General features: G+C 69.4%; 1 protein-coding gene across 5 annotated transcripts; it reads right to left on the reverse strand.

Moving 5' to 3' along the window:
• Positions 1-2,028: 2,028 nt before the first annotated feature.
• Positions 2,029-18,714, reverse strand: FURIN (furin, paired basic amino acid cleaving enzyme). Of its 5 annotated transcripts, none has more exons than XM_082322447.1 (16): positions 18,581-18,714; positions 16,089-16,473; positions 10,596-10,694; positions 9,744-9,839; positions 9,007-9,135; positions 8,668-8,744; positions 8,225-8,313; positions 7,810-7,982; positions 6,598-6,810; positions 6,176-6,276; positions 5,938-6,041; positions 5,642-5,759; positions 4,459-4,638; positions 4,231-4,355; positions 4,030-4,146; positions 2,029-3,945 (listed from the first exon to the last, which is right to left on the reverse strand). In XM_082322447.1, the coding sequence occupies exons 2-16, from the start codon at positions 16,266-16,268 to the stop codon at positions 3,377-3,379; spliced, it is 2,370 nt and encodes a 789-aa protein (XP_082178573.1). In that variant the 5' UTR covers positions 16,269-16,473; positions 18,581-18,714; the 3' UTR covers positions 2,029-3,376. The 5 variants fall into 5 exon arrangements, with proteins under 5 accessions (XP_082178573.1, XP_082178572.1, XP_082178574.1 ...); XM_082322446.1 differs by having other exon boundaries at positions 9,007-9,150; XM_082322448.1 differs by lacking the exon at positions 10,596-10,694 and having other exon boundaries at positions 9,007-9,150.
• Between the last annotated feature and the right edge of the window lie 3,686 nt (positions 18,715-22,400).

Consider the following 22,400-nt stretch of genomic DNA (forward strand, 5'->3'; position numbering starts at 1 on the left):
CCCCTCAAAGTGCTCCACTGGTGCCATGATGGGACCGATCAGCCCTGGCGGCCGCGTCGCAGGCGGCCTCCGGCCAGCACCGGCCTCCGGCCAGCACCACCGCACGTGGCCCCCAGCTTGGCTCGGCTCGGCCCGGCCACGTCCTGGTGGTTTGTGCTAAGCCCCCCCTCCTGTGCCTGGCAGGGGGGCCCTGCCCCCAGAGGGATGTCACGGTCACCCGCAGGACACAGCTGAGCTGAGTCCGCTGTTAGAGGAAGCTGGGGGAAAAAGCATGTCAGACGGGAGTTTTGCCGACTCGCCTTCCCGTGGCCGAGCGATGCCCAGCTGGTCACGCCAAGGAGCAGCACAAGGGCACGGCACGGCACGGCCAGGGCCTGCCACGGTGCCCCGGGCACAGACCCCAGGCAGCACTCCAGCAAGCGCGGGAGGTTTCTGTGCTGAGCAACGCAAATCCCCGCGCCGGGTGGGAGAAGCCCCGTTAATGCCCCGTTTGCCGCCTGTCCAGTTGAGGAATAGTTTTATTTTCTGCCCGAGCATCCACATGGCCCGCTGGCTCCAGAGACGCTCGCAGTGCGGTCACAAGCTTAGCAAGTGTTTTGCAAGCCGGGCTGAGGGGCTGCTTCTCCCCACCCCCAGCATCCCTCCAGCACGTCCTGGCACCTCCCAAGCAGCGCAGGCCCCCTCCCCACCTGCACTGGGCTGCACCAGGGACACCGGGCACCTCTGGTGGGAGGCATCCGAGCCGGGGCTGGGGGGCTGCGGCCCGCGGTGCCAGGCCGGTCAGGACTGTGCTGCAAGGCTCCGGGTGCAACAGCGAGCGCAGCAGCTCTCCTTCCCTGGGAGCCCTGACCGCTGCCTGCAGCAGGAAGGTTGCTGTGGGCCACAGCGCAGCTCTCCCAGTTTCACATCCTCCATCTGCCCTCCCGCAGCCTGCAGAGCCCAGTGGGGCTGCAGCCCCCGCGTGCTCCCCGGTGGGAGCCGTCGCTGCAGCCCCCGATGGCTGCAGCCCCCTGCAGCGCCCAGCTGCCCCCAGCCCGCGAGCTGCCAGCTCGGGCCTGCGCAGCCCTCAGCCGAGGGTGACGGGGACCCGTCCCCAGCCCGGCCTCGTGAGAAAAGGAAGAGGCAGCTGAGAAGCGCCTGCAGTTGCCTGCGCGCCATGGGGAGCGCGCTCCAGACCACAGGAAGCCACCACGGCCACGGGTGCAGCGAAGACGAGGGGCTCTGCAGAGAAGAGCTGCCTCTGCGAGCAAGCACAGCCCTGACAGACCCTCCTGGGGGGCCAGGACCCTGCGGGGGGCTCGGCAGGGCCACGGCGGGCTCTGCCTGGGGCTTGGCCGTGGTGTGAGCGGGTCCGGGGGCCAGCCTGGCCGCCCCTGCCCAGGGCTGCCCCGTGGGCACCGTGCTCTGGCTGCAGGGTGGGGCTGGGCGCAGGGGCTGCAGCGTGCGAGCTCAGCCGGGCCCCAGGCTGCGGCGGAGGGGCTCAGCCCACACGCTGTGGGAAAGGGGTGCAACTTCCCCCAGGCTTTTGCCCCCACCGCCCTCCACCCACCGCAGCCGGTTCCAGAATTAGCTCCCCTCGCAGTTCTGAAATTAGCTCCCCTCTGCCGGTTCCCAATAAGCAGCTGCTTCCCGCTGCTCAGGTGAGGGGGCCGGTCCCTGCCTGGGTGCCGGATCCCCACCGCATCCCCAGACGGCAGCCCCTGCGCGGCACCGGCTCCTGCCCGCAGCCCAGCCAGGGCGGCCCCTGGCTCCGGGGGTCTCTTCGCCACCCAGGGGCTGCGGGGCACCCGGCGCTGCAGGCCCCCGCAGCCGCACTATGGCGGGCAGCGCAGCAGCCAGGGCTCCCTGCCCGCAGAGCAGGCGCTCACCCAGCGAGGTGCCCCCGCCCTGGCTGCGGGCACGGCTGCGGGCACGGCTGCGGCTGCGGCGCAGGTCCGGGCACCCCACAGGCCCTGCGCCCTCCCCGGGGCCGGGCTGCCCGGCCAGGGCCACCCGCCGTCATGGCACACAGAGCACAGGCAGCGGAGCTGGTTTGCATAGTTCTGAACATTTAATAACTCAGTCTCTCTAGCGTTATATCCACATCCATTAAATTAAAAACAGGCTCAGGAGGCAGCTCCCGGCTGATTAAATTACAAGAAAAAATTACTGTGCACCAAAAAGTTATTATAGAAAAATAGTCCTGTGGCCCCCGGCCGGCGGCTCTGTCCGTGGCGGGCCAGGGCTGGTGCTGGCACGGGGCGGGTGGGAGCCCGTGCCACGGCCCCGGTGTGCGGCGGCGGACGGCGAAGGGGCTCGCAGCACCGGCCCCCAGCCCGCGGGGCAGGGGCAGCGAGGGCAGGCGGTGCCGGGAGGGGGCTCCGGCAGGGAGCAGAACGGATTGTCACCAAGTGGGGGCAAGGCACGTCGGGGGGTAGGGGCGCGCTGGGGCTGGGGGGATGCCGGGCTCTGCCCAGCACAGGCAGGGCGCAGGCAGAGCCGGGGTGGTGCAGGCACCGGCGCTGCCCGACTGCCCCGGCCAGCAGCACGCACAGCCCTGCCCGGGGGCAAAACATGAGGGGGCCCGGGGCAGCGCCGCAGAGCAGGGGCTGTGCGAGGGGGTCCCTGCCCACGCTGCGGGGCTGAGCCTCGGGCGCAGGGGAAGGCGCGGCCCTGCCCCACGCTCTCCGGTGCAGGGGGGCTCCTGTCCGCACTTGCAGGCAGCCATGGCCGCGGTGGGACGGGCAGGCAGCAGGCAAGCAGGCAGCAGAGGCCGAGGCCTGGCCATTATTGCTGTTGAAGGGCACGGCTGGAGGCAGACAGGCCCTCGGGAGGTGGCGGGGAGCCGGGACGCAGTGGGCTGAGCCAGGGGCGCAGGCAGAGGCCCGGCGGGTGCCGAGGGCAGCAGGGGCAGGGGGACGCCATGCCGCGGGCTGGGCTCAGCCCTGGCGGGACGGAGCGCGTCTCGGCTCAGGGCAGAGCCGCCCCTGCCCCAGCCAGCCCAGCCTGAGCAATGACAACCCGGGGACCCCAGACGCTGCCCACGCCGGGGGGCTCGTGTGACCCCCAGCAGCAACCACCTGCCTGGGGCAGGGGACACAGCTGCCAGCGCAGGGCCAGTGAGCGGCAAGGGCCCCGCTGCCATCAAACGCCCCGGTGTGGGGTACAGGATGGATGCGGGGCCAAGAGAGATGGTGCAAGACTGGGACGGTGCCGAGCTGGGGACGGTGCCAGCAGGGTCGTGCCCGGCAGGGGCCGAGGGACGGTGCTGGCGGGTGGGGAGCCCCGGGCTGCTGCGGTGCAGGAGGGGGACAGGGGCAGAGTCCGGGGCCCCTCGGCCTCGCCTGCCCCGGCCTCGCGGTGCTGGGCAGGGAGGAGGGAGGGGCGGGAGGGCTCATCAAAGGGCACTTTGGTCTCTGATGAAGGCAGTCCTCTCGCTGTGGACCTCGTCTTCCTCACCGTCCGACTCAGAGGGGCCCTCCTCCTGCCAGATGTCAGAGGGGAGCCCCTTGTAGGAGATGATCCCGCTGTCCAGGGCGTAGACCTTCACGCCCCGCAGGCTGAAGCCTGAGCGCGCCTGCAGCACCAGGAAGACTGCGATGAAGATGACAACGATGAGGACACAGCTCAGGCTGGCGACAAGGACAGGCAGGTTGGCTGGAGGGGGGGCCTCGGCCAGCCCCTCGCCGTCCGCCAGGGCAGGGGATGCGCGGCTGCTCTGCGTCTGGTGGGAGCAGGAGAGCTCCAGGCTGCTGAAGTGGGAGTGCGCGGGGCAGGTCAGGCACTGGTTTGGGCCGGGCCCCGCGCAGGTGGCGCAGGAGGGGTGGCAGGGCAGGCAGAGGTGGGGCGCGATGGGCTCCACGCTGTTCTCCAGGTCGTAGTGCGTGCTCTGGATGCCGGGCGCGAAGCCGGGAGGGCAGCGCTTCAGGCAGCTCTTCTGGTGCAGGTAGTACCCCTCCTCGCAGACTGCGGGAGAGGCAGGGTCAGCGCAGCTGGGGGGGCCCCCTGCGCCCCGCGTCCCCGTGTCCCCCCCGCTGGCCCCACACTCACCCACGCAGGCCTGGCTGGAGGTCAGGGTCTTGCAGCCGCTGCTCTCCAGCTGGTTGGAGAGGCTGGGGGAGTCGGTGGCTGTCCCGTACAGCACAAGCGTGAACTTGGTCAGCGTGCCTGCAACAACACGGGGTGAGGACCACCGACATGCCCTGGGCTCGGAGGGAGGCAGCGGCGAGGGCAATGCTGGCCCAGCCCTACCGTAGTTGTTGGCATCGCTGGTGTTCTCGATTTCCAGCACCCACTCCCCGGAGGGGTCCTCATCCCACGAGTGCGTCGTCATGAAGGCCCAGTCATTGAAGCCATCAGCCGAGAAGTCGTGGGGTCTGGGCAAAGCAGGGTGAGAGGTGGGTGCCAGTGTCCCGCAAACCCACTCGTGCCAGCCTGGGCCTGGGGCCGCCCCGGGGCACCCCGCAGCCCGGCACCTACCTGGCGGCCAGGAGGGTGGAGCGGGTGCCCATGGGACTGATGAGGTGGATGGCCAGGTCCCCCCGCCGGTTGTAGGACAGCGTCAGCCTGGCCTGCGCGTGCTCCAGCCGGCTGATGTAGTTGGCTTTCCCCAGGCAGGCGTCCACCTTCCGCCTCACCTCCAGGCGCTTCCCGATGTCCCTGCCGAGGACAGGGAAGAGTGAGCCCAGTCCCAGCCCAAGGACACGCGACAGGGTGCCCCGGCCCCGCTCCCCGCTGCAGGGATTCGCGGCTGCTCCCGGAACCGGGCGCTGTGCCCCGGGGCCGCTGGAGCCTGAGGCAATCCCGCAATGGCTGGTGCCTCCCCTCCATCCCCGGACGGGGTGCAGGCAGCAGACGGCCCGGGCAGTGCCCAGCCTTGCCTGCACGGGCCTGCCCCAGTTCCCGGGTGCAGGGAGTTTGCTCTGCCGAGCACGTGCTTCCCGGTGCCACCTCCCCGGCCGCCGCTCTCTGCCAGCCCTGAATGGGCCCTTTCTTCGCCTGCCACAGGGCCGGCTCCACCCTGCACGGCACGGCCAGGGACGGGACAGGCACAGCCATCCCCATCCCACCGCTCGTGTGCGGCTGTTCCCCCCGGCAGCTGCCCGCGGCGCCGGCCCCGGTGCCAGCGCAGGATGCTGGTCACAAGGAGTGCCCGCTCTGGACGGGCAGGGCTGGGTCCCAGGGGACCGGGGCAGGGCAGCGGGCAGAGCCAGGGCCCAGCCTTGGCTTCCTCCATGGCCAGGCATGCTCCCCCCGCCCCGAGAGCGCCCCGGCCGCACACGAGACGCGTCACACGCTGTGCTGCGGCAGCGGCGGCCAAGCGGGAGTAAAAGGAGCTTCTGTCTGACCCCTGAAAAGCCCCTCTGTCTGGGGATGACTCGTGCTGGCTGCTCCCAAACCGCAGCGCCCCAGCCTGCCTGCACCCCCGCCGTGCCCGGCCCAGCCCCAGCAGGAGCGGGCAGGCTCAGCAGTTGATGTCGCCGGTGGAGCTGAAGGCAGCTTTCCTGGCTCTCCCCAAGCTCTCGCAGGAGGGTGGTCCAGGGTCTCGGGGGCAGCTCAGCCCCAGAGATCCTCCCCGCTCCTCGCCCTGGACCCAGAGGTGCCCGGGCTCCTGTGCAGGGCAGACACTGGGCGATGCCCTCCTGGGCTCACCAGCCCTTACTTCGGCTCCGTGAGGACGTCGATGACACACTTCCTCTGAGGTCCCACCGTGGTCCAGTTCTTGGCCAGGCTCACCATGGCCCCGGCATCCAGCAGGCCGTAGCCATAGGAGTGGCTGACTGTGGACAGAGAGGGGGTCAGTGCCGCTCCCGGGGGTCCCCAGCCGCGCTGCACGGCTCATGGGGCCTCCTGCCTCCTTTGCCCCCCAGGGTTGCGGGGATGCTCTGCCCCAGCATGCCCAGACTAGCGGTGCTTGCGGGAACAGGAGACCCTGGTCCACCCCTGGCACCCCAGTACCTTTGCGGCCGACACCGTTGGTGACCCAGTCGTTGGCATTGAGGTGAGCCGGCTTCGACGTCTGCACCACCAGGTGCTGCATGTCCCGCCAGGTCAGGTTCTTGCTGCGGGGAGACACGGGGCTCAGACACCGGCGCCTGGCTCCTCCTGGCCCCAGGTGGGTCCGTGGCCAGGCACCGCTGCCTCGCGGGGCTTGCATGGCCGCCCCAGCCCAGCCCCGCTCTCTGCCTGCCCTTACTTGGCTTCCAGGGCGAGGGCGATGATGCCAGCGGCCAGGGGCGCCGAGGCTGATGTGCCTGTGTGCGATTCGGTGCACTTCTGTCTGAGGTCAGTTGTCACCTGCAGGGAGGAGTGCCGGGGTAGGAGGTGCTGTAGGCACTGGCCAAGTCCAGGAGCCGGCTCGGGGGTTTGCATCCCACGAGGGCCACAGGAGGCGAGGCAGAGCCACCGCTCTTGAGGCAGCTCATGAGATTCCCTCCAGAAGCCATTAACTCATGAGACAGAGCCCTGGGAGCAACCTGGAGGGTGGCAGCGTGGCCAGCCCTGCTCCCCGCACCGCAGCCACTTGGCTCCCGGAGGGACACCCATGATGGTCACAGCTCCTGGCACATCCCACCCCCGTGAGCCCCTGGTCTGCAGACACCGACAGCCCCAACTCACAATCTGCTTCTCGTTCTGGTTGCCGCTGCTGTAGGTGGTGGCGAGGGTGGAGGAGCAGGCCTCGCTGTACCAGGGCACGTTACCGTACTGCGTGGTGCTGCTGATGGACAGCGTGTAGATGCTGTTGGTGTAACCGTCACAGTTGCAGCTGTCGTGCTCGCGGCCCCCGTTCCCTGACGCCCAGACGAAGATGGAGCCCAGCCCCCCTCGGCCCTAGCAACAGAGGCAGGGTGAGGGCCAGCACCGGCATCACCCGTGCTGCCGCAGGGCGGGAAGCCCCAGGCCGGAGCCAGGGACGAGGGGATGGTGCTGGCCCCAGGGCTCTTGCAGCCTGAGCAGGAAAGACTGAGCAGATGCAGCCGAGGCACCGGGGGCAGGGGGACGCCACCGGTCAGCCTGCCGGCCCGGGCGCCCGGCACCCCCCTCCCTCACCACCGCTGTGCCTACGGAGATGCTGAGGCAGCTCTGCAGAGGCTGCCCCAGCAGGTAAGGCACGGGCAGCAGGAGGCCCTGCTGAAGGAAGGCTTCCAAGAATCAATGTCTTTTTCCGCTCGGAAATCATGCAGGCTGACTCTGCCTGTGCGGGATTTGCAGCTGCCTGGCAGCGCTGTGGGAGCTCAGCAGAGCAGTGCCGACCGGCTGCTCAGCACCCAAAAGCCACAGCTCCACTCGCAGCACGTGTGACAGAGCTAGCGTGGCACGGCGGGGCGCGTTTGCCAGCACGCCCTGCACAGCAACACGTCTCTGTGCAGGGAATCCCAGGCAGAACATGGGGCACAGCTGAACCATGCAGGCTGCACCACGGCCACGCCAAGGCGCAGGCTGCACTGACAGCACACGGGGACAGCACGGGGAGGACAGGCGGAGGAGGTGAGGGCGAGCGGCTGGCATGAAACGAGGCAGGAACCACCACAGGGCTTCGGAGAGCCAGGAGAGACCATCCCAGCATGGGGCTGCGAGGGAGCCCTTCGAGCAGGGAGGACCGGGCTGCTCAGAAAGGCAAGATAAGCACCCTGCATGGGAGGAGCCCTGATTCAGAGCCATCACGCAGGAAGAACAGGAAAAACCAACAGAGCCTGCTCCTGGAGATGGGCTGGAAGACAGCTCATCACGGGAGGGCCCGGACAACGACCAGGGCGGGCAAAGCAAGGGAGACCCGGGGGAAGGGGCAGGAGCTCAGCTGGCGCTCCGCCGGCAAACTCTCCTGCTCACCTGGCTGACCCCTCGGAAGAAAGCCTCCTCTGCCAGCCGGGCCGGGCCGTCCACAGTCTTGCCATCGTCCTCGGGGCCCCAGCTGGCACTGTAGATGTGGATGTGGTTGGGATTGAGGCCCAGGGAATGGGCCTCCACAGCATCAGTCACCTCCCCATCCAGCATGCGCACGCCTAGGGCCAGAGAGCAGACGTCACGGGCGACCGGACGGGGCAGGGCGGCCGCGCGCCACAGAGCAGCGGTGCTGCTGGCGAGAGCCCTCCATCTGCTGCTGCCGCCCCGTGCCACGGGCCATCACAGGGCTACCCCGGCCAGCAGCACCGAGATCCCCGGCACAGCCCGCTCCTCCGGCCGTGAGGCACCCGCGGAGCCCAGCGCAGGCTTTGTTCTCGGCGCAGGGCAGGGTGGCACCCACCTCCGATCCTGGCGTTGTAAGCCACACCGACACCACAGATCCCGTTGTTTGCCACGGCAGCAACTTCCCCGGCGCAGCGCGTGCCGTGTCTGCAGTCAAAACAGAACGAAGTGTGCTCAGACGGGGTGTGAGAAGCATGGGGCTGGGCACCAGCTGCAGCTGGAGGGCCCAGCGCCCAGGCTGCCTCCCATCCCTCCCGAACCGGGCAGCCGAAAAAGGCCCCACAGGGCTCTTCTGTCTACCCTCCTGCTCTGGGGCAGGGGGGACTGAACGGGCAGCCCCCAGGGATGCTGCTCGCATCAGAAATGGAAGCAGGGGGTTTCCCGTGGGGCAGAAGCGTGCCATCACCCCTGCACCCTCCCGCAGCCCGCGAGGGCTGGCGCTGCCACCGAGTCCCTGCCACGGCTGGGCTCTGCCGCCCTCACCTCTGCCTCCTGCCTCACCTATTGTCGTTCATCTGTGTGTAACGGGGCTGAGGGTCTGGGTCTTGGTCATTGACATCAAAGCTCGCCCCTGGATCCTGGAAGACAGATCTGGCAGTTAGAGACTGTCTACCTTGCCCACCGAGCCCCACCGCCATGGGGCCACACCTGTGCGCCACATCCCCGAGGCTGAGCTGAGCGGGTGGGTAGGCTCCAGTCCCACCTCCACCCCTTTCCTCCATGTCACGCCACGGCAGGCACGAGCCCTGTGCCACGCAGCTCCGGGGCTGCACCGAGCGGATGCAGCCGCCCGGGCAGGCTCCTGTGGCACACTGCCCTGCGGCATCGCCCCACGCTTACATAGTTGCTCTCCAGGTCAGGGTGGTTCTTCTCAATGCCATCATCCAGGATGGAAACCACGATGCCCTTGCCCGTGTAGCCCTGCTCCCAGGCCTGACGCACATTCAGGTCCCGCTGGTTCGTGTTGTACTGCCGAGAGAAGCCCTGGCAATAGGAGCTGCGCCCAGTTGCTGGCACTGCAGCGGGGTGTGCCCGGACCCCTCCCAGGCCAGCTGTAAGGGCAGGCAAGAGGCAGCCTCCACCCTGCTCTGCTGTGGTGTGGGGACGAAAAAACCCTGGGGACCCAGCGACAGAGGGCTGGGCACAGCCGCCCGAGGAGGGCCACTATGAAAGGAGACTGAGCCCCAGACTGTGCTTTGGCCCCAAACCCACGTCCCCCTCTGCAGAGATCAGGCTTGTGCCCAAGCCTGATGACACAGACAGGCACGGGCACGGACCCCTTTCCTTGGCCAGGCAAAGGGCTGCTCCCCGCTAGCCCAACCCCGGGCTCTCCCCAGCCCTGCCAGCGCCTGGCAGGGAGCTGCAGCTCCGTGAGCATGGCCTCTTCCCTGGGGGTGTCTCTGGACCCACAGCACCGGACAGCTGCCTCAGGCCTTCCTCCTCCCCACCAGCCTGGCTGGCAGCAGCTGCCCGACAGCCATCCCTGGCATGCCACGTCCGTGTCCCCAGAACTTGCTGTCATGACTGCGCGGCTCCCCTCCTCGCCCGGCGGCGCACAGCCCCTGCCCGGCACTCACCAGGTACCACTGCTGCGGGAACTTGGGGTCTGTGGGCTCCATGAAAATGTCTCGCTTGGTCCTGCGCTTTGCCACCTGCTGCTCCAGCCACTGCACCTGGGGACAGAGACGGCATGGGGCTCCCCCACTGCCCCTGCCTGCCCCCTCGGCAGCTCGTGCCCGTGCCAGCAGCTCCCCGGGCCCCCTGCCCCCCCGCCAGCAGCCTGGCCAGAGGGGCTCTCCCTGGGGAGCTCGCAGCCAGCCCTGGGCTAGCAGAGCATCTGACCCCGCCAGAGCTACCGCAGCACCCAGACCATCCCTCCTGGCCTCCCCCGTTCAGCCATGCCAGGGCGGCAGCGCCAGGCGTCCTGCGACGGGCTCCGCTCCAGTGGAGCGTGCAGGTCAGAGCACAGAGCTCTGCCGAGCAGCAGGCTGCCGAGAGCCTGCCAGCCGCCGCGACGCGCTGCACGCCCCACTGCGCTGCCAGCGTGCCAGGCGCCTGGGCCAGAGCCAGGGGCCAGAGATCACGGCAGCCCTGCCACACCGCCGTGCTGGGATCTGGCACTGCCGGCACTGCCCTGTGCACCTTGCCCCATGTACAAGGACAGAGAGCCCTCCAGGGAGCCGAGGCTGCCCCACGCCCTGGGATCACAGCAGCCCATGGGACGGTGACGCCGGCTCCGCCAACCCCCTGTCCTTGCCAGCCACGTGCCGGGCTCCCACCTGGCTCTGCCACGGGCCTCAATGCCAGGGGATGGCTCAAGGCAGCTCAGCCCCATCCTGTGCCCGGTGCTGGCTCACATGCCAGTGTGAAGTGCCCAGAACCAAAGCCAGGCCCCGCCGATGGCAGGCAGGGCTCCCCCCTGCACGTACCTGCGGTTCCCTGGCCAAACGGCTGTGCCAGGGCTGGTGGGGTGAAAGGGAACGCTTCACCACACCACTGTGCCGAAAATGGTAATAGTCACCAAAGATCTGCAACAGAGAAAGGAGCAGGATGGACATGAGAGCCCGGTCTCCCCAATTCCCTGTCCCCCCACCTGCAATCCCAAGCCACGGGCAGGCTGGGCCACCCACTCCGGAGCGGCTGCTGGCACACGGTGCAGGACCTCCTGCAGAGGCTGCAGCAGCTGATGACAAGGCAGCTGGGGAGGCCCTGGGGCCACAGTGACGTGGCCTCTGCCCATCTCACCCTCCCACGGGTCCCTGCGTGGCACTAAGTCCCTAATTGTCCAACAAAGCTGCTGCCCTGGCAGGGAGGCCCTAGGCAAGCAGCAGCAGAGGGACAGGCCTTTCGGAGCCAACCTGAGGAGGCAAAACTGCCGCTCTTCTCCCTGAGCCAACCAGCACCCCCTGCTACTGGGCTCGGGGGGGCTGGGGGGCTCCAGACCCCGCTCCCCAGGCAGCCCCAGCCAGGGCAGGGAGGGTCTGAGCCAGCCTCCGCTCCTCCGGACGGGCCACTCGCAGAGCCCTTCTCCCCATGCAACACAGGCCAGCTCCCCACCGGAGCACCCACCCAGCGCCGGTCTCTACCTTGGGGCACAGCCAGCTCCAGCAGAGCAAAGCGAGGGGGCACGCCGGCGTCCGACCCCAGGCGGGGGCGGCCACCAGCCGAGGAGCCGTGCTGCGCTGGCCGTGGCTCAGCTCCCACGCATGCGGGGACAGCCCAGCTGGGGCTGGGACAGGACGGGACTCCAGCACAGCCCAGCTGGACCAGGAGGCCACGCAGCCGCCCAGCCGGTTATTTTTAAACCCCAAACCCTCTCCAGTGCTGTCATTTCCTTATCCCCTCCTGCACGTCCCAGAGGCTGGCCTGGCCGCAGCAGCCCCACCCCTGCTGCCCAGGGCCTCCCAGCCCAGCAGCCTGCCTGGACCGGGGAGAAGGGGGTGAAGCTCCCATCCTGCCCCACTGGGAGCCATGAAGCTTGGGCAGCGGCCGCAGACAGGATCCGGCTGCCCAGGCTGCACCATCACCTGCAGGGCTGGGCTGCAAGGGCTGCGGGAACACGAGGGAGAGGACATCTCGTCCTCTGCCGCCCCAGGCTGCTGCAAAACAGTTTGTTGCAGTTAACGAACCCCTCGCAAGCTCATCAGAGCTCTGCAGATGTGCCGCCATCCTGGCCAGCCACGCAGCCAGCCGGAGCCGAGCCAGGGAGGAAAGGTGCACCCGGCTGACGGGCACCCTCAGCCCCGGGGCAGGAAATCCGGGCTGCGGCTCTCCAAGTCCTGCACTTCACCCCGAGGCCCCTCCGTGCTCCACGGGGCGAGAGAAACGCACCCCAGCACCTGGAGCCGGGCCTGCACCACCCCTGCCGGGGGGAACCGCGTGCCGGCAGGCCAAGCCCCCGCCTGCCGATGGGAATTGCTCCACTCCACAGGGCTGCCCCCGCGGCACGGACCCGCGCACCAGCTGCTCCATGGGCAGGAAAGGGAACGGACTCGACTCGTGTCAGCCCAGCACCGGTGGCACAGGACAGCAAGAGCCAAACACTGGGGTCAGGGCTCGTGTCCACGGCTCCATCACCAGGGCAGTCTGGTGCTCACAGCACGCCAGCACACGTCAGTCCCCAGGGAAGGGGCAGGCAAAGCCCCTGGCTGCCAGCTCAGGACCCCGCTCCTCTCTGCATGCGTCCCTTCGACCATGGTGGGGAGCAAGCTCGCAGCGGGGGACAACGCAGCGTGCAAATCAACCCCACGCGGCACCAGCTGGTGTTATCCAGGGAAGCCGCAGACCATGCTGGCTCCCGGAGACGTGGTGCTTGTGACGCCCTGGGCCGGTGGAGGAAAGGCCAGGACTCAGCCTGCAGCTCTGCACCCCTTCCCTGCGAGGCACAGCCGGCTGCAGAGCTGCAGCCCTGCCTGTTAAGGCAGCATCGCACCCCCAGCACCACCAGAGTCACTGGGGACAGACCTGGGCCTGTTCCCCCCAGCACACCGCATCCCCCCCAGTACAGCCTGGGATGCCCGGCAGCTCAGAGCACCTGGGGAGGTGTTGAGGTGAAAAGCCTCTGCATGGGGCTGGCAGAGGGGTAAGCGAGCTGCAGGCTCACTGCCCTCCTCCAGCACCCCCTCACCCCCTCCGGGGGTAAGGACAGAGCTCCGATTGTTCCTACAAGCAGATCGCGGCTCTGCCTGGTCATCCGACTGGATTAGGTCTGCACAGACACTGCGGTGGCAGCCAGGAGCCGGCCAGCCCACACGCTTCCATCCTAATCCTCACAGTCCCTGTCCTCAGCAAGGGCAGAGCCACCCCCCAGCCCCGTGCGTCCCCGGGGTGGGCAGCGCTGACCCCGCGGAGAGCAGGGCCAGCTCACCGCTCCTGCCCCCACCTCCTGCCACAGCTCGCGGCCACCCTGGCCAGCCCTGGGGCCGGTGGGCTGCCTGTGCCCGTGTCCCTGGGAGCAGGACAATGTGCCGGGTGGCAGCAGGGGCTAGCGGGGACCTGGAGCCCAGCGGTATGGGAGGTAAGAGCACTCCTTCCTGCGCTGGTGCTGCTGGGGCTGCTCATCCCCGTTGTCCTGCCAGCGCAGCCCAAGGCCGGCACCAGCAGCCGGGCCCTTCCCCAGTGCTCCCCACCCCCAGCTGGGGCAGGCAGCGCCTGTGCCCCCTCCTCTGCACCAGCCCCAGCAGCACGAACCACCGCACTCCCGCCTCACTGGAACATCCGTCTCTCTCCTCTGACCCCCACCCCCCCGACACTGTCCTTTGGGTCCCCTTCAAGGCCACGGGCACCAGACGCGGGTCCTGGCACCCCTCTGCCAGAGGCACCGCTGGGCCAGGGGACTGCGTGCCCGCCCCGGCTCCGCAGGGAGCAGTGGAGCAGGGAGTACGCCAGGACAGCACGCCTCCGAGGACAGTGTCCAGACCCCACGCTGAGGCCAGGATCCTCTCAGATAAGGACCCTGGGGGCCTCTCACTGGGGCACTGCCAGAAGCACCCAGTCCCCCCCCCTCCCAGGCTGGCTGCCGCATCCTGTCCCAGCGGCACACTCCCCCCAGGAACAGCAGCCCAGAAACCTCCCAGGAGGGAAAGCCCAGCTCCTTCCAGCCCTGCTCTTTCCACCGGGCCACCACGGCCCCTCTGCAGGAGTGGGCTGCCCAGGCCAGCCAAGCCTCATCCCACAGCACAGACACCGGGACAGGCTCCAGAACGGGAGAAAACATGCCCAGACCAGCAGCTCCTGCTGCAGCCCAGGCTGCTGCAGCCCGCGGGGCTCTGCCTGCAGGTGCTGCCTCGCTGCTGCTCTGCCCGCAGCTCAGCGGGCTGGGAAAGCCGGGAGGTGCCAGCCTCTGGCCACAGAGCAAACGGCACAGGGAGAAGGTGGGCGCTGCCAGGCAGAGCTGGCACAGAACCTCCATGGCTCACGGGGAGGGACCCCAAACGGGCCTGGGCTCCCCGCTGAGCCACGGGGCCCTGCATGGCTCTGTGCGGCAGCCCAGGCCTGACGGGCACCCCCGGGCTGGCGCAGACACGGCTGCAGAGCCCAGTGTCCCTCGGCCCGGGCAGCTGGGCCTGGGACCCGGCACCGCAGCGTGGCGGGAAACGCTGCCGGCAGCCGGGAGCAGGCTGATGGCACCTCAGCCCCATCCTCTGCTCCCAGGGGTCTCGGCAGAGACCTGGCCCAGCGGGACACGTCCTGGGCCACTCTCGCAGTCCCCGCTGCAGAGCGGCGGCCCTGGCCTGACACGTCCTTTGCCCTGACATTGGCTCTAAGACACTTCCACACAGACAGCACCTGTGTAAGGCTGCCCCGTTGTCCCCACAGTGCAGATGCCCTTGGTGAGGCCTGGCCCCGGCCCCCACAGATCTCCCTCCTCCGGCACGAGTCCCGGTAGACTTGGGGCTCCCTGTCCCCAGAGCCCTGCGTCCCCACCGCCCTGCGCACGGCTCCTTTTGGGCGGCAGGACAAGGCACCCGCCGGCTCCAGCGGCAGCCACCTTCCCCTCCCGCCCAGCAGCTGCTAACAGCGAGGTCCTGACACCGCAGCCATGAGTTGTGCAATTTCCTCTGGGATTTTGCCCCTTGCTTCCTTCCTGCGGAGCCAGCCCAGCCCGGCGGCAGTGCCCCGCTCTCGGGGCAACAGACCCCCGGCCATGTGGGCAGCCCAGCGGGGGCTGGCAGAGCCATGCGGGCTCTGCTCCGCCAGCGCCAGCCTCACCTCACCGGAGCAGGGCCAGTCCAGCTCCCGGTGCCTGCGCAGGGGCCTGGGGGCATCCCTCTGGGCCAGCCCTGCTGCACCCGCTCCCGTGGGATCCCCTTGGCCCCCCCTTGGCCACGGCAGCCATGCTGGTGCCAGCTCCATCGGCAAAGCCCCCACCTGCTGCCAGCACCCTGCCCACAGCGCAGGGCCAAGAAAAGCCCCACAGATAAGCCTGCGCCGAGAGCACGGGGCAGCCGGGATCACGCTACAACAGTAGCGTCAAGCATTGCTGGTCTGCAAGAAGCAGCCGGCCAACAGAGACATGTCCTGCCCACAGCACCGTGCTGGTAGGGGGGAACCCAGCCATTGGCCCACCCAGCCCTGTGGCTCTTGGCCAAGGCCTGGCTTTCACACCGACGCCTCGGGAGCCAGACCCGCGAGCACCCTTGCTACCAACAAGCGCACGGCCCCCAGCCAGCCAGGGAAAACAGAGCCAGCGGCCTGGGGTACCGGGGAGCTGGGCCCTGCCAAGGCTGCCAGGAGGAGAGCACCGCGGAGCTCCTTGCGCTGGGGACAAGGCCAGGAACAGCTGGGACCATGGGGAACACAAGGGGCCCCGGTTCCTTCGCCGTCACCCCATTCTCCCTGCTGCCAGGGGGTGACGGAGGTGCCAGCCCAGCACAGCCACATGTGCTGCTCCATCCCTCCGCTGGCTGAGGGCAGAGAAAGCCGAAAGCAGTGGGGACCTGCTGACACACCGTCTGTGAAGGGCAGTTTAGGGCCAAGGACACGCAGCTGCTGTCAGACTGCCTGCTCTGGGGACACCCAGGAGGTGCTGCTGCCACCCCGGCTGAGCCGAGGCCGTGCCATGCTGGGGCAGCTCGCTGGGAGCCCTCCCCTCCTCCACCAACGCACAGCACTCCCAATTTTCTCACGCTGGGATGGGCTTTTCCTCCTTCCCCCTCCAGCAGGCAGAGCATGCCGTGCCGTGCCGTGCCATGCCATGCCACCAGCCGGGGAGGCCCCGGCCCCATCCAGCTAATTACCACTCTTAAGTCGCTGCAGCGGATGCTGGAAGGCTGCAGTGAATGGGCACAAACACAGTGGCCCTGCTGCCAGAAAGAGCCGCCCCCAACCCAGCTCCAGGGCCAAGCCCAGCGCCCGCCCAGACTGCAGCAGAGCCGGCAGCGGACACCGCTTCCGCGGGGAGAGGGAAGCGGGGGACTTACCTGGCCCAGGTTGAGGAATCCATGCTTCCTGGCCAGCCTGTCAGCCTCCTGGGGCCCCGCGGGGACGAGCACGGCCCAGGTGTTAGTGTAAATACGCTGGGCCAGCACCTCCTGGGCCAGGAGAGCGAGGGCAACCACCAGAGTCCAGAGCAGGAGCAGCGAGCAGGGCCTCAGATCCATCAGAGTATCGGGGTTCCTCTAGCTGGGGAGCAGGAGGGTCCTGGGAGCGGCGGGTCCAGCGGCCTCCCTGCGTCAGCACCCCGAGGCACGCCGGCCTCTCTGCCCCGCTGGCCCCTGCTCAGCCCAAGAGAGCATGGGGACGAGCCTGCGACAGCCGGGCCGGAGGGCAGCAGCAGGAACAGACCGTCTGGGACAGCAGCACGATCTGCGGAGAGATGGAAGAGTGGTCAGGCCCCGGGGCGCCTCTCCTCAAACCCGGGGAGGGCAGGCTCTGCCGGACCAAGCCGCGGCTCCAGCACTGGGCAAGGGGGCCTCGGCACACAGCACCCGCTGTCCGCCGTGGCTCATGGACAGCCACGCGGGACCTGGGGGCCCGAGGAGCCGCGGCGGACGCTGGCTCCACAGGGTGCCCTGGCACGGAGCCGCTGTTTACCTTGCGTATTGCCCAATGTGTACTTATGCTCTGCGCTTACAAACATGGGAGACGAATTGGGAGGGGAGAAGGGCACCGAAGGCGGGGAGAGGCAAGGCGAGGGGAGCCATGCCTCCTGCCACCATGGTCTGCAGCGGTCAGGAGCCCCTGCTCCAAGTGGGATGGGCCTATCTGGGCACAGAGCTGGGAGCAACTGGGACGGGAAGCCTCCATCTCCAGGTCCAGGGGGAGACCAGAGGAGATGCGCCCAGATGGTGTGCGAGGGACCCCAGCTGAAGGAGAGACTGGATGGAGGAAAGCCAGGGAGAGCAGAGCCCTGGGCCCCAGCACCTCCACATTCAGCGATCGACCAGGCAGGGCCTGGTAGCAGGGCTGAGCACCGTGCTGCCTGTCACCATCGGCAGCTCAGCTCTGCCCTTCCTCCGGAGCACAACATGGTGACACCGGTGTGACTCATCTCCAAAACAGAGAGGAAACTGGCACAGGGACCAGGAAAAGGGGCACGCCGTCACCTCTAGCACGCACCCAGGGACCTGCACGCAGGGATGCCTGGGGACAGCTCGCACCGTCGTGGAGGGCAAAGCCAAGAAGCTGGGAAAGCAGGTGGGGAGCAGAGCAGGGAGCGACCCGCCCAGCGCAAAGAAGCCCACGACACGACAGTGCCACTGTGAGCTCCACAGGGACCCTGACATATCGGGTGACGTTTCAGAGACAGCGGGAAAGGTGAGAGCCGGCAGTGCCCAGAAGAGCCCCATCCCCCTCCGGCAAGCAGCGGCCCCAGCGAGCACGAAGCCTGCGGCGCTGCCAGGGGAGGAGAGCGGCTCCTGGCAGCCGCCTGAGACCCCGCTGCAGGCTGCAGCGCAGACAGTGCTGCGATTCAGGCACGCCGCGGCTCCCCCTCGGCGACCAGACCTCGGCCGGCTGTGGGCTCGGCCACCCCGCCGAGGCACCCGGAGCTGCGAGCACCCGCCGGAGGCTGGACTGGAGCCCTGGGTCCCAGATCGTGCCAGGGCCCAAATCACAGTTTCCAATGGGAAAGGCTCCCGCAGCCCCCAGGGAAGGGAAAAAGCTACCGCGAATGGAGAGAGCAGCAAGCACAGCACAAGGGGACACTGTCTGCCGCGGCCAGTCTCCGTGCCAGCACCTCGCCCCCTCCGCGGGTCGCCGAGCCGGGCAGCCTCCTCCACCTTGCCGCTCCCAGAGCCAGCGGCCACCCCGCTCCCCGCCGGCGGCCGCCCCACGCGGGGACAAGGCTGCAACGGGCCCTCCACAGCCCCAGCACCCCACGCCTGCCGCCCCAGCACGGCCGGAGGGGCGGGCCTCGGGCCCGGGGCGCAGGCGGGAGAGGCACCGGGAGAGGCACCGGGAGAGGCACCAGGCTGCTGCGGGCCAGCGGGGGCACCGGACCCTGCCAGCCCCCGGGCCGCCCCGAGCCCCCGGGCGGCACACCGCCGGGCGGCAGCCCCCCGGGACCCCTCCCAGCACCGCCGGGCACCAGCGCTTCGCCGGGAGCGCAGCCCAGCGGCCACATGGCCGCGGCACGGCGGTCCCGAGGCCGCAGGGCGGCTCCGGCGGCGGAGCTACGGGCGGCCGGGCCGGGGCCGGCCCCGGGCCCGGCCCCCTCCTCGCCCTTGGCCTCCCGCTCCGGCCGCCCCGCCACCGGCCCCGGCCCGCGCCCCCGCCGGGGCGGCCGCAGCCCGCGGCGCCGGGCAGCGCCCGCCGAGGGGCCCCCGGGCCGCGCACGGCCCCGCCGCCCGCCCCCGGCCCCGCCGCCGCCGCCGCCGCCGCCCGGGTCCCGCCCGGCCGGGGCCGCCCCAGCTGTCAAACCGCCGGCGCCGGCGGGTCGAGCCCGGCCCCGGCCGCGTCCCCGCGCCCTTACCGCGCGGCCTGCAGCTCCCGTCCCGCCGGCGGCCGGGCCCGTCTGTCGGCGGCGCCGCGTCACGCCGCGGGGCGCCCGGAGCGCCCGCCCCGGAGCCGGGCCCGGCCCAGGCAGGGGCGGCCGGGGCGGCCGGCGGGGCCGCTTGTTTACGCCGAGCAGCTGTCAGCGCCGCCCGCCGCCCCGCCCCGCCCCGCGCCCACCGGCCCCGCACCGGCCGACCGGCCCCGCACGGCTCGGCCCGGCGCCGCTCCGCTCCGCTCGGCCCGGCCCGGCCCGGCTCGGCTCGGCACGGCGCGGCCCCGCCCGGCCCGGCTCGGCTCGGCCCGGCGCAGCCCGGCCCGGCACGGCCGCCGCTCCGCCGGGCGCCGCCGGATGCCGTCACCGCCGCCCGCCCCGCCCGCCCCGCCGCCGCACCGGCGCCGCCGAGCGCTCCGCGCCCCGCCGCAGCGCCCGGGCCCCTGCCCCGCGCTGGGCCCGGCTCCCCCCGGGCACCGCGAGAGCCGGGGCCGTGCCCCTCGCCCCGGCCCGGGGAGAGCCGCCCTCCGCCGACACCGGGCACGGCCCGGCGCTCAGCACAGCCTCTCCCCGGCCCGGCGTGCGGCCACCGGGGCTGCCCGTGCCCACCGGGAGCTGCCCGTGCCCACTGGGAGCTGCTCGTGCCCACTGGGAGCCACCCATGCCCACTGGGAGCCACCCGTGCCCATTCGGGGCTGCCCGTGCCCACTGGGAGCCACCCGTGCCCACCGGGGCTGCCCGTGCCCATTCGGGGCTGCCCGTGCCAGCCCAAGCGGGAGACCTGGATCTGCCCCGTCAGAGCCCAGAGCCGCCGTGGGCCCCGGGCACCGAGCAGGGGCGTGCGGGCACCCACAGGGAAGAGCACCCGAAGACGCCTCGTCTCGCGTCCCCGCGCGGCGGACGGCGGGTCGCTCTGCGACGCGGGGCTGGCGGGACACGAGCCCACCCGGCCTGGCCCAGCCCAGCCCTGGCAGCCACCGGAGCGGGGGGCTGCTCGACCAGGCCAAGCACCGGCCTTCCCGCCAGGTCCCTGTGGCGGGGGCTGCAGCCCCAGGCCAGCGTGCAGCGGCCTGACGGGGAAGCTGTCTGGGAAGCAGCAACACAAGGAAAATCCATCAGCCCCGTTTCAGGTTTCAGGAGAGAGACTTCCACCAAGGAGAAAAGGTGAGAAGTGAATTGCAGCTCATCTCAGCTTTGGTCGTTTGTAAAAAACAATACGCTCTTGTCCCCCGTGTGCACGGGGCCACGTCAGGAGCAATGCAAAAGGCGGGTCAAGAGCAAAAAGCAAAAGCAGCAGAACCCAAACTGACCTGAATCCTCTGCACCTCGGAAGGGGTCTGAGCAGCCCCGGTAGGAGCAGGTCCTACAGCTCCTTACAGAGAAAAGGAAGACGCTCAGATATCATGATCGAGATCATGAAGCGTTAGCAATCGCACAGGAAACAGTCACCTTGGTAACTGAGATGCTGAGAACAGCCCAGAAAATCTGGCACAGGGCAGGTTTCTCTGTGAAACTGGGTTAGTTTTGCAGGGCAGACAGCCGGCTGCAGCGTCGCCCGGGGGCAGCGGCTCCAGGCCGGGCTGACCCCAGCGTCCAGCCCCAAGAGCCGCCGGCGGGGACTGCCTGCCGTGGGGGCTGCGGTACCCCAGGTCCACGCTCTGGGGCCATGCTCCCACCGGGCAGCCCGGGGGGGCCCCGGCACCCCATGGACGCGTGGCACTCACCCCCGCACCGCTGCAGCCTGGTCAGGAGTTGTCGCTGGTGGCCGGCGAGCCCAGGCCGGCCCCGCAGCCCCTGGATGCGCAGCCGAGCCGAGAGTGCCCCGTGGAGATATATGGGGGATACGTGCGCTGGGGGCAGGTCCTGAGCCGGACCCCGGCCCGGTGGTGGGAGGGAGGGCCATAGGCGGGCTGCCTCCTCCTGCCCCCACGCCTTATCTTCAGGTGCCTCCTTTAGGCGCTGGCGGCCGTGCCTGGGCAGGTGACAAGCCGTTGCATCTGGCCCCTGTGACATGTCACGCTGGGGAGAGGAGCTGACAAAGGGCCCCTTGTCACCACGGCTTATCTCGGCGCCGCAGGGCAGGCAGCGCCTCCCTCTTACATAAACTATTGGCTTTGGACCCCCACGCTGACCCCGCGCCCCTGCCAAAGACAACGCCTGTACCTGGGAGCATCTGGCTGTGGGACGAAGCCACGGGCGTCAATGGGAACTGCTTTCCCAGACGGAGCAGAGATCAGGGCCGCCAGGCTGGATCTGAACGGCTGCTGCTCCCCCACCCTTACGGGGCTGCTTGGCATCCCTCTCCTCAGCCGCTGCCTACGGGGCAGCGAGGGGGCGAAGCAGCTACCGCAGCCGCCTCTGCCAGGACCACGAACCCTCCTCTTGGACATTTAACTGGCTTGGGGGCCGTCGCTTGGAGGCATCGGCGTGCTCCAGGAGATGGCCAGGAGCGGGCTGCTCCGCGCAGCGACTCCCAGCGCGCCGTCGCACCAGCAGCGCTACCGCGAGCCAGCCAGCAGCTCCCCGCGAGGTCTGCCCTGCCAGGCTATGTCCCGCGGCATCCCCGGGAGCCCACGCTGTAGTCACGGGGGCCACGCTGCTCACCGGGGCCGGGGGAGACCCCCCCGTGCTCCTCCGCACCAAGCACGCTATGTGGCGCGGCCCGGCAGCACACAACAATCAATAGAAACCTACTTTCATGGAAAAATCAGGTCAATTTTTGGCTTTTGGGTTGCAGAGATTGCACAAGCTCCAACAGTGATGCAACTGCCCGTCTGCCCGAGCTTTCCGGGAGGCAGAGCCGCGATGGGGCTGCACCCCTGCCCGCAGGCACCCCAGCCTGGGGGGAGCTTGGGGACAAAGCAGGACCACGACACAACCGCGCTGCGGCCGAAAGCAGAGCAGCGAGTGGGGAACCAGCAGAGGAAGGGCAGAGGGCCCTCACAAACAGCGGAGAAAACCAAATAACGGGCAGCGACGGCAGGCAGAGGGCATGCAGAGGGACCAAATCAGTAAGGAAATGTTTACCTGGAGCACAGCAACCCGCTCTGCCCCCCGTGCCCGTGCGGGCGCAGGGCAAGCCCGCGGCCCCTCTGCTGTGCTGCAGATGGGTTTCCCCAGCCCCCCGCCGTGCCCTCTCCCAAAGCTCCCCTTTCCCTGGAGTCTCTCCGGCCCCTCTCCTCCCTCCGCTCCCCGCTGGACCCTACCGACAGGCTCCTGGGAAGGCCCCGGTGCCCCTGGAGCTGGGACTGACGTGGCTCGGTCCCACCGGCTCGGGAGGCTCTATTCATAGCCACGCTCCCAGACACAACAGCTCACTGTGGTCACACGCAGGGGACTCAAGGCCCAGCCTGGACACCCTGACCTTGCCCTGCGGTACAGCTGCAGACACAAACAGCAGTGGCTCAGGGTGGATCTGTAACTTTATTTGCCGCTGACTGTGTCATCAGCAGCCGTAACGCTGCCAAGGTATCGACCCGCAGCCTGCCACAGCACTGCCCCTGCCCTGGGCTGCCATGCGCTGCACCCCGCCATCGCCTGTCCCCCTACAACTGCAGCTGCGCAGGGACGGCGTTGCCTGGTCCGAGCACTGGGAGGTGCCTGCGGCACTCGGGGGGCTCCACACAAGTGACACGCACAGGAACACAAGTCCACGCGTGCAGGAAAAACCAGGGCAGAGAGCCCACCCGCGGCCCCTCAGCAAGAGCCCTGTTTGCCCGTGGGCTTCCGCGGGCGGCGGAGGGGGTGCTTACGGATAGGCACACACAAATCCAGCCCAAAGCCTGGCAGGCACAGGTTTTCACCA

Source organism: Platalea leucorodia (genome assembly GCF_965183815.1).
Source record: "Platalea leucorodia genome assembly, chromosome: 9".
NCBI classification, from domain to species: Eukaryota; Metazoa; Chordata; class Aves; order Pelecaniformes; family Threskiornithidae; genus Platalea; species Platalea leucorodia.

Bases quoted from the DNA above. Each gene is read 5' to 3' on its own strand.
- FURIN (XM_082322446.1), bottom strand. From the start codon at position 16,268: ATGGATCTGAGGCCCTGCTCGCTGCTCCTGCTCTGGACTCTGGTGGTT. The intron at 10,695-16,088 runs GTAAGTCCCCCG...TCTCTGTTGCAG, and splicing joins GATTCCTCAACCTGGGCCAG to ATCTTTGGTGACTATTACCA. The intron at 6,811-7,809 runs GTGAGCAGGAGA...CTCTGTTGCTAG, and splicing joins TCTTCCGAGGGGTCAGCCAG to GGCCGAGGGGGGCTGGGCTC.